This window comes from Theropithecus gelada, chromosome 2 (genome assembly GCF_003255815.1).
Source record: "Theropithecus gelada isolate Dixy chromosome 2, Tgel_1.0, whole genome shotgun sequence".
Taxonomy (NCBI): Eukaryota; Metazoa; Chordata; class Mammalia; order Primates; family Cercopithecidae; genus Theropithecus; species Theropithecus gelada.
The window spans coordinates 93,913,740-93,930,163 of NC_037669.1; the positions used below are offsets into that span (position 1 = coordinate 93,913,740).

The window sequence follows — 16,424 nt, forward strand, 5'->3', positions numbered from 1 at the left end:
CCCCACCATCTCTAGGCCCTTGGATGTGACCACACAGTGTGCCTGCCACTGTGGGGCATCTTGGCCAAAACAGAGTGGACTGTGGCAGTGACCAGTTAGATAAAGAGGTTCAGGCACTCCTTGGTGAGATTGTGAGTTCAGTTTCAGACTACCACAATAAAGGAAATATCACAAAAATAACTTTTTTGGTTTCTCAGTGCGTATAAAAGTTGTGTTTACCCTATACTGTAGTCTATTAAGTATACAATAGTATTATGTCAAAAAAAGCAATGTGCGTACCTTAATTAAAAATATTTTAGTGCTAAAAATGCTAACCTTCATCTGAGCCTTCAGCAAGTCATAGTGTTTTTGCTGAAGAGGATGGAGCTCTTGTTTTGATGTTGATGACTACTTACTGATCAGAGTGGTGGTTGCTAAAGCTGGGGGTGGCTGTGGCAATTTCTTAAAATAAGATGACAACGCAGTTTGCCACATTGGTCGACTCTTCCCTTCACAAAAGATTTCTCCATACCATGTGATGCTATTTGATAGCATTTTACCCAGTTCTTTCAAAATTGGAGTCAATGCTCTCAAACCCTGCCACTGCTTTATTAACTAAATTTATGTAATATTCTAAATCAATTGTCATTTTAACCATGTTCACAGCATCTTCACCAGGAGGAGATTCCATCTCAAGGGACCACTTTCACTGCTCATCTGTGAGAAGCAACTCTTCATCTGTTCAAGTTTGATCATGAGAGTGCGGCAATTCAGTCACAACTTCACGCTCCACTTCTAGTTCTAGTTCTCTTGCTGTTTCCACCACATCTACAGCGACTTCCTCCACTGAAGATGTGAACCCCTGAAAGTCACCTATGGGGGCTGGAATCAATGCCTTTCACACTCCTGTTAATGTTGGTATTTTGACCTCCTCCCATGAATTACAAATGTTTCTAATGGCATCTAGAATAATGACTACTTTCCAGAAGCTTTTCAATTTGCTTTGCTCAGATCCATCAATGGAATCACTATCATTGGCAGCTATATAAACTCTAAAAGGCTATGTGTGTGTGTGTATATATATAGCTATTTCTTAATAGCCTTATGAAATATATTTATTAATAAGACTTGAAATCTTGGTCCATGGACTGCAGAATGGATGTTTGTGTTAGCAGGCATGAAAGCAACATGAATATTCTCGTACATCTCCAACACAACTCTTGAGTGACATGGTGCAGAGCAGTAATATTTTGAAAGGAATATTTTTTTCTGAGCAATAGTTCTCAATAGGGGGCTTAAAATATTCAGTAAACTATGCTGTAAACAGATGTGTGATCATCCAGTCTTTATTGTTCCATTTATGGAGCACAGGTAGAGTAGATTTAGCATAATTCTTAATGAACCTAGGATTTTCAAAATAGTAAATGAACATTTACTTCAACTTAAAGTCATCAGCTGCATTCACCTCTAAAAAAAAAGTCAGCCTGTCCCTTGAAGCTTTGCAGCTTGCATTGACATCTCCTCTCCAGCTCTGAAAGTCCTGGATGGCATCCTCTTCCAACATAAGGCTGTTTTGTTTACATTGAAAATCTGTTGTTTGGTGTAGAAACTTTCATCAATTGTCTTATCTAGATTTTCTGGATAACTTGCCACAGCTTCTCCCTTTGCACTTGCTGCTTCATCTTGCATTTTTATGTTATGGAGATGTTGTCTTTCATTAAACCTCACAAACCAACCTCTGCTAGCTTCAAACTTTTCTTCTACAGCTTCCTCACTTCTCTCAGCCTTCACAGCGTTGAAGAGAGTTAGAGTCTTGCTCTGGATTAGGCTTTGGCTTAAGGAAATGTTGTGGCTGGTTGGATCTTTTCTCCAGACCACTTAGACTTTCTCCATATCAGCAATATGGCTGCTTTGTTTTCTCTTCATTTGCGTGTTCCCTGGAGTAGAGCTCAAATATCCTTCAAGAACTTTTCTTGTGAAGTCGCAATTTGGCTAACTGGTGCAAGAGGCGAGCTTTTGGCCTTGACTTTCAACATGTCCTCCTTACTAAGTGTAATCATTTCTAGCTTTGATTTAAAGTGAGAGACTTGGGACTTTTCCTTTCACTTGAACACTTAGAGGCCATTGTAGGGTTATTAATTGGCTTAATTTCAATATTATTGTGTCGGGCTGGGCACAGTGACTCATGCCTGTTATATATTATTGTGTCTCAGGAACAGGCAGTCATTGGAGCAGTCAGAACACATACAACATTTATTGATTAAGTTTGCCATCTTATATGGGTACACTTCGTGGTGCCGAAAAACAACTACAATAGTGACGTCAAAGATCACCGATCATAGATCACCATGACAGATATAGAAATAGTGGCGACGTTTGAAATATTGGGAGAATTACCAAAATGTGACACAGAGAGGCAAAACAACACCTGCTGCTGGAAAAACAGCACCAATAGACTTGCTTGAGGCAGCGTTGCCACAAACCTTCAACTTGTAAACAACAACAACAACAACAACAAACAATATCTGTAAAGCACAATAAGACAAAGTGTGTCTATATTTGCCCTTTTTCCTAACCCTCCTCTCCCACTTCTCAATGCTAGTCCATGCCTAGAACAGGGAGGTACAAGAGTTCCCCACAAGGTAGACCACTAGGCACATGCTGTGGAGGATGGAGCAGGAGGGGACATAGGGACAGAACGCATCCCCTCCTCTAGGAAGGGCCCTCCAGAATCCAGTTGACCCTAAGGCCCCACTGAAACAATGATTGGAGAGAAATGAATAATTTCATATTGTGAGCTGATTACATTAGGATGTGTTATAAGGGATAGTATGAAGTAAGATGTTAGTCCATGCCCTTACCCTTGCTTGCTGAGCTGCTGGGCCCGCAGAGCCTCTCACATGGTGGGAGGGAGAAGTTTTTCCCAGCATAACCCTCAGCTCGCCTCTCACTGTGGCCCCAGGCTGGGGTTGCCAAGGCCAGACCTTGCATTACAGGACTCTGTTTACACACACACACACACACATACACACACACACACACACACACACACACACACACAGAGTGCCGAAGTGGCAATGTCTGAAGAAATTTCCAGCCTCATTGCTCCCATGCGTGGAACAAATCTCTTCCCCTCAATTCATGCACTGTCTTCCAGAGGTCAGCTCACCAGCCCACATTCCTCTTCTGTCACAGTGTGGCTCCTCTGGGTGGCCCTTGGTGGTTTTTCCTGCAGGCTAATCTCACCTGAGGCCTTTTCAATTTGTCAGGGAAGTTTTCATAATGAGCAAAACCAAAAGAGGAAGGAAGGATGGGCTCTTGAAGGCTTACTTTCTGGAGGCTTTGGGGCCTCTTTGCAAAATGCTCCAACCTCCCCAGCTGCTGGGGATATCACAGATCAAGGGGGGTGGCATGGGGTGGGCTATGTCAAGACCCTTCCTTACCAAAAACGTCTTCAGACACTCATCCTTCAGAATCATGACCCTCCACCTTCCACCTGCTTAACTCGAACAGCCCACTCAAAAGTCCCCAGAATAAAGGAGACTTGAGGATTCCACTTTAGGAAGATGAGATGGCTGGCAATTTTTAAATGGCAGTTTCTTTGGCAGCAATGAAGTCCTGCTGTGGTTGTTATTCTTATGATGCAAGACTGTCATTGCATTAGTCACTCTGTCCTCCAGGCTCTCAGACTTTTCATAGATGCCTCTGTTCCTGCTCTGCACAGCGCACTGTGACTGTGCACAGGACCTTCTCTACCCCTCCCACTCCTCAGCTGGCCCTGGACTTGGAGGTCTAAAGGACACTGGCATTAACATCTGTCTTTCTGTTTCCAACCCTCCGGGGTGCTTGTCATATTGAATTCCATGATGGAAAATAAATGGATAGTTTTCCAGATTCTATATATGAAATCACTATATACCACATGTCTTAATCAGATTTTGTGCTTCTTAACAAACAACCCCTAAAACTCAGTGGCTTAATCACAGCAAACACAGACTTCTTGCTCATGTTATATGTGGCTACAGCTCCCTGTGTCTTCTCATTCACCAGGGCGCACAGGCTGAGGGGTGTGATCTGGAATGGGCCTTCCCGTGGCTGAGCAAGAGGCTCTGCTTGGATGAGGCAGATGTCACTTCTGCTCACATGCCAGCAGCAGAGCCAGTGCTGGAGGGCATGGGCTGGGTGGCCTGTAGGGCGCACTGCAAGTCACACCACAAGGGCAGGTGTGTAATCACACAGGGGAAGAAGTGGAAAGCTGTGAACAAAACACAATCATCCACACCACAGTGTAAAAAAAAACAGCCAGTTGTTTTTAAATCTTTTATCAACATAGTTAGAGCACTGATTTATTTTCCATATCATAGCTTTTAAAAACAGTATTTACATTTCATCACCATCAAATTAAAATTTTATGCATTCATTAGGATAATACAAATATATGAAGGTGAAAGTTCTGCTCGGTTCCCACTTCTTTCTGAAACCTTCTTTAGCCATGTGGCCTGAAAGTAGAGCCACAGTCCAGCTTGGGCATCTAGTTCCAAGTTGCCTGGTTCTAGAAGCCCAGTGTTTCTTGCTTGCATCAGATCAAAAACACACTGGGCAACATAAGAACATTCTTAACTTGGCTCGACTAAAAGGAAAGTCTTTGCTTACTTCAGGGAGCGTCTCCAACTTCTGTTCTTTACAAATAGGGTTTAAAAGCTTTGATTAGAAGCCAACTTGATTTAGGAGTTCCCGCTGGCTAAGCAGGGAACAATGTGAGCATGAACAAGGACATCTGTGAAGCACTGAAACACTTGAATGTGATTAAACGCATGACTTCATAATGATACAAAACAAAACACAAAAGGCTTTTGGCAACAAGCCTGAGAGAATGGAGACCCAGCTGAGATGACAGCAATGGAGCGTGTACTGTGATTCGAATGACATCATTACTTAGATGCTGCATCCACATAGGTTAATGTGCCCACAGATCACACACTTCCAACTCCTGCCAATCGACAACTATTGGGTTGACCCAGCCATCTCCCAAACATACCACCTGCTCCAAATTCTTAAGCTCAAAGCTAGAATTATCTCTGTGACTAATACAGCATTTTCACGCTTGACATGACAGTAACTCAAACTAACACTTTACCACATTTACAAGTTGCAGTTTTCAGCTTTAATTTTATTTTTACTGTTTAAAAAAGTCTGAACTCTATGCCTGTATCCAAAAATGAGAAACTGGAAGGTAGTTTGGAAAATACTGTTTTCCAACCCAGCTGGAGTCTCTCTCCTCTCAGCCTTCCTGCCTGGTAACATAGACACCAAGTTTCACATTGTGAATCACACATCCATGAGGCCAGATGTGTGATTTCCAAAGCAGAGATCTGTTACTTCTGTCTCTAGGCTCCTTCTCTGCCCTGAAGACTGGCTTCAGGGGCTCTGCCATTTGACTTTCCTTTTCCACGACCATCAAGGAGTCCTTGTGTAGTTTCTTTCACATTCTTTCCTGGTCTCGCTCCTGGACCTCCACATACTGGTTTTTGGAGTGGGGCAATCCTACAGCCAAGAGCTATGTGATAAAGGCTGTGGGGAAACAGACAGGGGCAAGGGGAGCAGCAAGGCAGGGAACAGCAACCACAAAACAAACCAGCTCAGATCCAGACAGGAAGCTTTACTGGGTTCTGATGCAGCCTTCCTGGCTCTCCACTTAGTTATTTCTGGAAATAGTTCTGCAGTGGTTCCACACGATCCCTGTGCTTTGCACCTGGTGAAGGAACTCATCATTCTCCATCCCCTTTTCATAATCACTACCTCCTGGAGAAATCAATCAAGAGTGTGTGTGTGTGTGTGTGTGTGTGCATATATATATTCACACACACATATACATCTATTAGCATATCATACATGATGCATCTTATATAAACAAAAATTTTCTGAATTTTTAGACAGGGAGATGTGGCCTAAGAAGCATCTGAATAATGGAGCATGATATTTCATAGATTTCAAATGTAGGATGCATGGTTGCCATAGATAAACTGTAATAAAGCAAAAATGTGTTGTGCACTTATGCAAGAGAATCATCGGACTCCACCAAAACTCCCAGGTTATCGCAGTTCCCAAACTCTCCATGACCTGGTGAAACCTTCGAGGTTAAATGTAGGTGGCAGATGGGGCTAAGGACCAGTATCATCTCCTGGCTGAGTGAGTGAGCCTTTTGCTCACCTTTGTCTTTGTCCAGGCTCAGTGATGCTTATGTCTCCTTCCTTCTCCTATCAGCCCTGACCCCACTATCCCTCACTCCCATTCATCTGTGCCTGTCACATTCTCCTCCTCACCTCCAGCTGGCCCTTGATTTCAAGACATTGATAGAATCAGAGATTGAGTGAAGAAATGATGAAGCCTAGAAAAAGAGAATTAGCACAAGGTAATGAGGCATTTTCCAGGAGCTGAGATGAGCTTTCTGGAGACTCAAAGTCTCTACCCACAGTTTTCTGGATTATTCCCTGAGCATATGTTGGATACTCATTGAGTGACATAGTCTGTCTTAGTACACACAGCCCTGAGGTTCCTGGGCACCTGCTTTACAGGTTTCTACTGTTCAAAAACCCTTGAAGTTTGTTGTTATATACAGATTATTTCTCTTCATAAACGACAATCAAACTGCTCCTCATTTTATAAACCAACCGAGACTTCCTGGTCCGCAGTGGAAGGCGTGTTTGTTGAAGTCACTCCATCCACTGTCTCTCTGTAGAAAACTGGACATTGTTTGCAGAAGCGCTTGGTGATGTACTTTCGGAAGAACATCGAGAGATACCTTCTGAACTTCTCACCGACGAACGCGTAGATGATGGGGTTGATGCAGCAGTGTGTCATCCCAAGAGTCTCCGTCACCTGTGTGGCTTGGTCCAGTTGCCTGGTGCTTTCACAGTTACTCAGGCCGAAGAATTCCTGGAAGGTGTTCAGGAGAATGACAATATTATAGGGAGTCCAGAAGAGAAAGTAAACAATCATGATGGTGAAGATGAGCCTCACAGCTCTGTGCCTCTTCTTCTCGTTTCGACACCGAAGCAGAGTTTTCAGGATTCCTGAGTAGCAGATGACCATGATGAGCAGTGGCAGGACCAGCCCCAAAATGTTCCTCATTATTGTGTGGAAATTATTCCATCCTCGTGGAAAATAAGGGCCGCAGATATAAACAGAATCTTCTTCCTGGCGTTTAGTAAAGATGATTCCTGGGACAGAAGCAAACACAGCCACCAACCAGGTGATCACACTTGTCACCACCCCAAAGGTGACCGTCCTGGCTTTTAAAGCAAACACAGCATGGACGATTGCCAGGTATCTATCGATTGTCAGGAGGATGATGAAGAAGATTCCGCCAAAATAACCAATGTGATACAGCCCTGTGAATAATTTGCACATTGCATTCCCAAAGACCCACTCATTTGCAGCAGAGTGAGCCCACAGTGGGAGAGTAATAAGAAAAAGCAGATCAGAGATGGCCAGGTTGAGCAGGTAGATGTCAGTCAAGCTCTTCAGCTTTTTGCAGTTTATTAAGATGAGGAAGACCAGCATGTTGCCCACAAAACCAAAGATGAACACCAGCGAGTAGAGCGGAGGCAGCAGTTGGGCCCCGATTTGCTTCACGTCAAATTTATGACAGGGAGCACCATAATCATAATCAAAAAAGGTGGTGACTTCTTCACCGCTCCCATTGGTATTTCTGATAAATCGAGAACGAGATGTGGACAGCATGCTGTGGATGTACTGGGGAAATGTGTCCTTGTTCACTCCACTTTCTCTGTTATGTAAACAAAGAACAAAATGATGACCACACAACACAAACACCACAATCCATGATCTTCCAAATAGTCTGGCACCATGTAAGCAAATTCCCAGTCTTTGGCCTCTCCCTCGCAGCCATCTCCCTAAAAGCATGTGTGCTAGTTCCTTATTTGCCTTTCATTCCTAGTAGCAGACACCAATGATTTACCCAACAGCCATTTCCCAACACCCTTTGTCTTCCCCAGCAAGCCCGATTCTCATTTTCAGGCTAAAAGTGCTGGGCGTTTGTTTTCTCTGGCTCCTTTGCAGGTGGTGCATAGGTCTGTGACTCATTTCTGGAACACAATATGAAAAGGGAGTCTGCTGGGGGCTTCTGGGAAAGCTCTTCTTCCCTGATAAGGCAGACACAAGAGAACCCTCCACCTGCCCCTCCTGCTCTGGCAGCATGTCTAGTGAAGGTGTGGTGCCATGAATGGAAGACCTAGAGAATCATGAGAAGCCAGGCAGAATCCTAAAATCACTAAGTCCCAAACCCACCCTTGAATTACTCATCTTCTTCCTTTTCTTTTTTTTTTTTGTTTTTTGTTTTTTGTTTTTTGAGATGGAGTCTTGCTGTGTCACCAGGCTGTAGGGCAGTGGCCATGATCTCAGCTCACTGCAACCTCCGCCTCCTGGGTTCAAGCGATTCTCCTGCCTCAGCCTCCGAGTAGCTGGGACTATAAGCACATGCCACCACGCCCGGCTAATTTTTGTATGTTTAGTAGAGATGGCGTTTCGCCATGTTGGCCAGGATGGGCTCGATCTCTTGACCTCCTGATCCACCTGCCTTGGCCTCCCAAAGAGCTGGGAGAAAAACAAGCCCCTGTTTTAAAGCCATTATGAACTGCATTTTCTGTTCTCTGAAGTCGAAAAAGTTCTAAATGAGATTCAACTTTCTGCTTCCGTCATCTTGCCAAAATTTCTCTTGTTAAGATTGCAGTGACAACCCAGTTTTCAAATGCCCTGGTTTTATTCCAGTTCCATCCTGATGGAGCATTTGATCCTTCTGCTAACTTCCTCCATTTACAATTGTTTTTGGTTTCCAGATGGGAGGGGCTGTGCGACCACTTTTTATTCATGTTCTTTGTTGGCATCTCCTCCCTGTGCCCACACCTTAAGATTCCCCAGGCACCATACTTAGGTCTCACCTGTTTAATTTTTTGCGTCTTTATCCTTGCCACAAGGTTCTTCCTGAAACATGTTGTCTAACCTCATGGTTCCTACTCCCCTCTGTGCTACTGTTTTCTAAAGCTCTGTCTTCAAGCTCCACCTTTCTCCTAAGCCTCAGAGTTGAATTTCCCATTGCCTGCTGCATATCTCTCCATGCAGGTATTCACTGCACCAACACTTATTAAACACCTACTATGAACCATACTCAGTTTTAGGCACTAAAGATAAAGCATGAGCAAAGTGGGTATCATTCGGGGACCGCAAATTCAACCCACCCCAAACGGGGCACCCCTGAAAACTCCTCCAGCTTGTGGATTCCTCCACTGCATAAGAAGCAAAATTGGGCATTGCTCTGGGTCCCTTCCCCTTCTGAAAATTAGGAGCCAGCTTTTGGAGCCAAACAAACCTGGATTCGAATCCTTATACGCAGTGTAATTTGGGGTCAATTACTCCTTCAAGTGTTAATTTCTTTATGTATAAAATATTAACTATGCTGAGTTGCTGTGAAGATCAATGGAATAAGGACTTAGGACAGCATCCGGTACAGAGAAATGCCCTGTATTATCATGTCATTTGAGTTCCACCTCATAGATGCCTCTCAGATTCATCCCCTCTGCACTGCTTTCAACTGTCACTTTCTTGCTTCATATACTCTTCACTCCTGCCTTTGTTGTAGTCTTTCCTTTGCTCATGGCTCATCTCAAGCCATGTTCCCTCTCAACCTGTCTTCTCTTAAGTTGAAGTTGAATAGACACCCTTAGCTTAAAACTCCAGTAGCCCCGTGACTTATATGTGGTGGGCTTCAATATAATGTCCACACTGCCCAGCACAACGTCTTTTCTGAGTTTGCCTCTTCTCAGCCTCACCTCCAGCCCTTTCTCCAATCCCAAATCCTGGGCTTCAGTCACAGCCATCTTCTTTTCATTTCCCCTAAACTCACCACTTCCTTCATGCTTCAGTGGTTTTTCAGGTCCTTGCCCCTCTACCTAAAATGGTTGGTGAGCCCCTGTTCACCCTTCAATACCTCCTGCTCACATTCCCCTTCTCTGTGAAGCCTAATCTGTATCCTCTGTCAAATTACTCTTATCACATAACACTGCATGCATCTAGATAAGCACTTATCATGTTATCTGCTACACACAGCATGTTCCTTAAGATCAAGGACTGGATTATGCTTCTATTTCCAGCTCTTATAATAGTACCTGGCTAAAGGAGGCACCAATAAATGTTCACTGAATGAGTACATAAAACTCTTTATAATAAGAACTATAAGCCCTAACATCATCAGGACTTGATTCTCAATATTTTTTTTTTCTGGTAGTGACTCTGAATTTCTTTTCCATCCACCTGTATACCTTATCCTTCCATTTCTCTTGCAGTTGACACTTTTCACAAGTCTTGTATTTCATATCACTGAGTCAGATTCTTGAAATCTGGAGAAGCTAAATAAGACCTCTGATCAAGGTTGGAAAAAAATACATCTGCCTAAAGAATTACAACTGTGGTCATTAATTAAATGCTCCTGAAGCTCAGGGGCTATGTTAAATGCTATGCACACATTACTTAATTTCATTTTTACAACTGGCTAGCATGTAGCTTCTACTACAATGAACAACAAGCAAGATGCCTGAAATGTGCTGTCTTAGGTGTCATTTCAAGTGTCAGGACACGTCACCCAGAACTGATAGAAATCTATCTTTCAGAAAAATAAATTCCTTACTTCTGCCTCTCTGGATCTCCTGAGTTGAGGCAAGGGACATATTTTGGTTCAGAGCTTGGATGCTCCTATATTTAGACTAACAGTTCCAGCTCTTTAACATCCTTGGGTGCTCAGAGGGGCAGAGTGAGGCCCTGGGTGTGTGGAGAGGTGACTGAGCAGAGTGGCTGTCCTGGCCTTGCTTGCTGCCCACTCTCCCCCATCACCTGCTGCACCCTGCTCCTCCTCAGGGTTTCTCTGACATCTCCTGGTGCACATGCCACCCCCACCCCTGCCTCTCACCTTGATCATTCCCCACAAGCGCACAGGCTTTGCAGTCCCCCAGGGTGTACCCAGTTCCAGCATTTCCAGCTATGAGATGCATTGAGCCTATGAATCAGAAAGTAATGGAAAAAATGCCCACAACTCACCAGCTTATGGCTTGTCTCAGGCAGTCCTGGTATGTCAGGCTTCTCAGCAACTGAACCAAACAGATCTAGAGGTAGAAACTTGGTATGCAGAAGTAGGAAATAAAGTTTCCTGCAGAAAGAGAAGGCGGAGATACAGGGCAAGTAATGGTAAAGATTTGAAAAAAAAAATCAGAAAAATATAGTTCTTCTTTTCCAGCCAGGAACATTGTACATTGGGTTGAGGTCTCCAGAATAGGATTAATTTTGAAATCTTGCTTATGCAACCTTGAGTGTGAGTCAGGCAAACCCTGTACATCTGCTCCTGTTTCTAACGACTCTGAGAGTCTTTATCTTGTGGGTCTTTATATCTGGAACACTTCCACTCTCTGCTCTCCTACTAGTGATAATTTGCATGATATGAGCACAACAGAACTTTTCATTTTCCAGAGAATAAAGGATGTTAGTAATAGTGGAGGAAATATAATGAGGTTTTACCATGATCATGTGTGCTGGTTTCAGTGATATCGTGGATTTAGAATCTGGTTAGAAATTTCATTTAGATAACACTTTAAAATTTTTTTAAAATTTAATTCACATAATTATATATATTTATGGGACACAATGCAATGTTTTGCTACATGTATACATTGTGTAATGATCAAATCAGGGTAATTACATATCCATCCTCTGAAACATTTATCATTTCTTTTGAAATAATAATCTTGAAAATCCTCTCTTCTAGCTATTTAGATATACAGAATTCATGATTATTAACTACCATCATCCTACCATGGAGAAGAGCACCAGAACTTGTCTCTCCTATCTCATGGCCACTTTGTACCCGTTGATCAACCGCTGCCCATCCTCACCTCCCCTCTTTCCTTCCGTCTCTGGTAACCACTGCTCTATTGTCTGTTTCTAAGACAGCAACTTTTGTTGTTGTTGTTTTTTGAGATGGGGTTTCATTCTGTCACCCAGACTGGAGTGCAGTGGCACCGTCTCAGCTCACTGCAACCTCCACCTTCTGAGCTCAAGCCATCCTCCCACCTCAGCCTCCTGAGTAGCTGGGATTACAGGTGTGTGCCATCATGCCCGACTAAGCAACTTATTTAAAAAAAAACAAATTCCACATAAGAGTGAGATCATGTGGTATTTGTCTATCTGTGTGTGGCTTGTTTCACTCAACATAATATCCTCCAGGTTCATCCACATTGTCACAAATGACAGGATTTGAAAAGGAAATGCTAAATTATCTCTTGTGTCAGGAATGTCCTCAGCAAGAAGAACCTCAGTTATTTTAAGTCCCCTTCCTTGGAAAGATGTTTTGTTAAAAGAAAATGTAAATTCTGCAATGGGGACATCATACTAGGAACATTCCTAAGATTGTACAGAGAACATGGTGTCATCTAAGTTGGCCCCTGACACTTTCTGGAATCCAGCAGACACTGGAGGTAGGAGCTCATGCTGTGGACTTGGCAAGTTTCTAAGTTTCCATTTCCCAACTATGAAATATGAATAACAAGACTGGGGGTCTGTGAGGGTAAATGCATCTAAAGCAGCTAGTGCAGGGTCTGGCAGGCACTCCACAGGTAACAAACAGAGCAGAACAGTCTGAGCCCTGCAGAGTGCCAGAGGTTGAAGGATGCATCCACCGCTAGAGCCAACAATCAAATGCTCAGTGCAGTCCAGGGGTTCTTTTCAGATGTCAAGAAGTTGGCTTTTTTGTTGTCATTGTTGTGTTGTGTTGTGTTTTTGCTTTCTTTTGCAACAAGGTCTTGCTCTGTTGCCTAGGTGGAGTGAAGCATCATGATCGTGGTTCACCACAGTGTCAACCTCCCGGGCTCAAACAATCTTCTAGTCTGAACCCCCCAAGTAGCTGAGACTACAGGTGCATGCCACCATGCCCGACTAATTTTTGTATTTTTTGTAGAGATGGGGTTTTGCCATGTTGCCCAGGCTGGTCTTGAACTCCTGGGCTCAGGCAATCTGCCCACCTCAGCCTTCTGAAGGGCTGGGATTACAGGTGTGAGCTCCCACACCCAGCCCAGATTTCAGTCAGTTGTAACCATGTGTCCTGTGTAAGACCTGGTATTTCTGCTAAGTAAGACCTGAGACCTGAAGGGCCTCAGGTTTTTTCTTGGAAGACAGCTCATTGTCTGTTCAGGAACACAGTAAGTTCCCCGGTTGTCTCTCAATGTGTCTCTGGGCAGGAATTGGAGCATATCTCTGAGATTTCAATAATAAGACAGGTCATCTCTGCCCTGGTAACACTGAGCCTACTGCCACTTCCGGAATCTCCTGACCCTGGCATCTTGCCACCAGTTCCTATGATTCAACCCAGGTTGGGGAAGGGCAAGAGCCAGAAATTTTGCTCTGGCTGATTTAGTACTGCTCTACAATTTTGTCTTCACATTGTGATCTTTATCTCCAGCCCTGTAATTTCATAAACAAGGAGAGGCACAGAGGTAGATAGTTGCAGAGCCGGGATTCAAATCTTTGGCTTATCCTGACACAGGGAAGAGAGGGCACCCTCGGCAGAGATTTTGAAGAGACTGTATAGAATGAAATAATTTTTGGAGGGGTGAGCAGTCTTAAGAGAAGCAAAAGGGATGGTGAGGTGGTCTGTCATCCCTATGCTTTGTGGGACACCAGAATTTGCTACCCTAAAATGTACCTCTTTTGCCTAAGGACCGTTGAGCTGAAGTCAATTAAGTAGAAGCAGATGAAGGAAAGCTCTTTTCCCTCCCTTTATTTGTCTGAAAGCAGAATATAGACTTATAAAGACAAAAGGGATCTGCACTCACCTCACACCTTCTGCCAGGGCAAACAAAGGTTCACCACTGAAGACAACTTTAAATCCTTATGAACCTGGAGATGGCACCAGAGGAATCTTCATTAACAAGCATTATTAACCAGCCTTTATCTCCATTTATTCCTTTTGCCTTCCTACAAGTCGCTGTCCCTAAAGGCTCAAAGTTAATTTTCTTTGTCTTGTCATATCTCTAAAATGTCACTAAACTTTGTCGAAGATGCTATATGAGCTGGAATTCAAAGTCACCTCTTTGAGAATTATTCATTCCCTGGATATCTCCTAGGTATATATAAAATATACATGTTAATAAACTTTTCTTTTCTCTTGGTAATCTGTCTTTTGTTACAGGGGTCCATTCCAAGAACTTATGAGCATTAAGGAAACATTTATTTTTTCTTCCTTAACAGCTAGAAGGATCAAAAGAATAAACAATACCACTTGAGTGCTACTGACAGCTGGAGTTGAGTACTGCAGGTTGATGTCTCAGCCACTACTAGAAGTTCAGCAAAGCAGTAGGACAGCAGGGGCAGAAAGTATCCTAACCTCCTTCTCCCACTCTGACCTCCTACCAGTGCTTCCCAGTGGCTGAACCAGATGGGAAGAGGGAACAATGGACAGTCTAGGCAATGTAGCCCCTAAAATCAGCTTCCTGGGACTCAGAGTGGATCTGGGGGGGCATGGCAATAACCACATAACCGTCAAGTCAAACAGATTTTTTTCTTGCAACTTTCTTCTTACCTTGTCCATATATTAATAGATAGTTAGAAAATTGGGAATCTTGATAAGTACATCTTAGAATTCTTTATGCACGTGGAGAGAGTAAAAAAGATGCTTTTTCATGAGTTTGAGAATTCTGTATCTACCCATTGGCACTGGGTTCATGGTTTCTAAGGTTCCCAATCTCAATGATGAGTATAGTCCTTCGAGCAGGCTTGAGGGGAAGTACATCACAAGCCACTGAGCTCTGATGTGCCTGCTGACCAAGCAGGATTACACAGAAGGCAGGGCTGTGGTCACCTCAAGGTGACATGGGGCAAGGATGAGGAGAAACTCAATTCTTCTGCAAGCCAATGAAATGAAAATAGTTTATGCTCCCCAAATGACAAAAGAAGACCCAGAATTCTGGCCATAAGATGTTTAAGATCTTGCTTATTTTTACACTCAAGCTCAGCAGCTGAGTTGGGGATTAGGCCATTGAAACTGAAAGTTAGAGTTGTACTCAGAACCTCTCTGCCACTCCATGGATGGCAAGAACATGTGAGAGAAAACAGCTAGAGATCATTGGTGGTGGGGCAAGGAGACAGAAAAGGTTTTTCAACAGTCAGAAGTACTTTAATGATGCCCTTAGCAATTTCCTAAGTAATGGGCAATGGATTTGTTCAGTTAGTGCCTTTAGAAGATAGAGAAATTCTTGCCTCTTGTCAACACAGATGCTTTTGGCTCATTGTGGTTTTTATGGTTTGCATGCTTTCTTGACCTACTAAAATAGATTAGTGTGTTCTAGGATTTTACATCTTCAATTTTGGTTGAACATGATCTGGACCAATATGATGTCCACAGAAAAAGCAGTAATCGTGTCCCTACGTATCCTGGTCAAGTCTTCATAATAAAAATGAAGCAAATTATTTCCACTGTTTTTGTCACAGATGATAAAGTAACACAACAGGGCATAGAGTCACAGCAAGAAAGCCCAGCAACTGCAAATGATTCTTGGAAAGGAAGTGTCAACTAGCAGAGGGAAGACAAGAATTTCTCCTCCATCTTCTAAGTTCACCATTGTCTCCAGATGAACCAGGAATAGACAAGAATGTGTCATTAGAAATAGAAATTAAAAAAACAAAATGGTAATTTTGACTTAGAGTGTAAATGTAGCAGATTAGATGTCATACCTTTAGGCCAAACAAACTGTAGGAGAAAAAAGGGGAAATCAGAATCTTTAATACATTTACTTGCTAAAAAGCTCTCTCAAGTGTCTGAAGGTAATTCATTTGAACCCTATAATAGGAATTCTTTTGTAGCCTAGATGTTTTAAACGCCTCTGTGATTAAGATCTCAGTATAGATGCCTCAGATGTAGCCTACTCTAGGGAGGAATTCTTGGCTGCGGATAGGCTAAGATAGTTATTTAGAAGGCATTTATAGATGTCCCCAAGACTTGGCAACAGCAGGTTGGGAGCTGAGTCTGGGAGCGAGAAGCTAAGATTCATACTCCCCACTGGCATCTTCCCTGACACTAAGCTTGGTGAGTAGAAGGAGCAATAGAGGGATTACTTGCAGGAAGAAGTTTAATGAATATCACTGTGGCTTCTGAGGTGGGGCCCTTTCCTGATGTTTTCTATAGCATGGTGCCCCTCCCTGGAAGGGCACCATGCTATAGAAAACATCAGGAAGCCCAGACTGTGCTCATTGTTGGTACAGATTGCATGAGAGGAAACCCACAGAGCTGATGTGGCAGAGGTTCTGATTGGTGAACATGATTAGACTCACCATGGGTGGGCATGAGTGATGGAGACAGTAAGATGGACCCTGACCTACCATGGCTGATT

At 43.3% G+C, this 16,424-nt stretch overlaps 1 protein-coding gene across 1 annotated transcript; it reads right to left on the reverse strand.

Moving 5' to 3' along the window:
* Positions 1–4,303: 4,303 nt before the first annotated feature.
* CCR2 (C-C motif chemokine receptor 2) lies at positions 4,304–11,532 on the reverse strand. Its single transcript, XM_025376078.1, has 3 exons — positions 11,089–11,532; positions 6,782–7,773; positions 4,304–5,550 (listed from the first exon to the last, which is right to left on the reverse strand). The coding sequence occupies exons 2-3, from the start codon at positions 7,720–7,722 to the stop codon at positions 5,367–5,369; spliced, it is 1,125 nt and encodes a 374-aa protein (XP_025231863.1). The 5' UTR covers positions 7,723–7,773; positions 11,089–11,532; the 3' UTR covers positions 4,304–5,366.
* Positions 11,533–16,424: the final 4,892 nt, after the last annotated feature.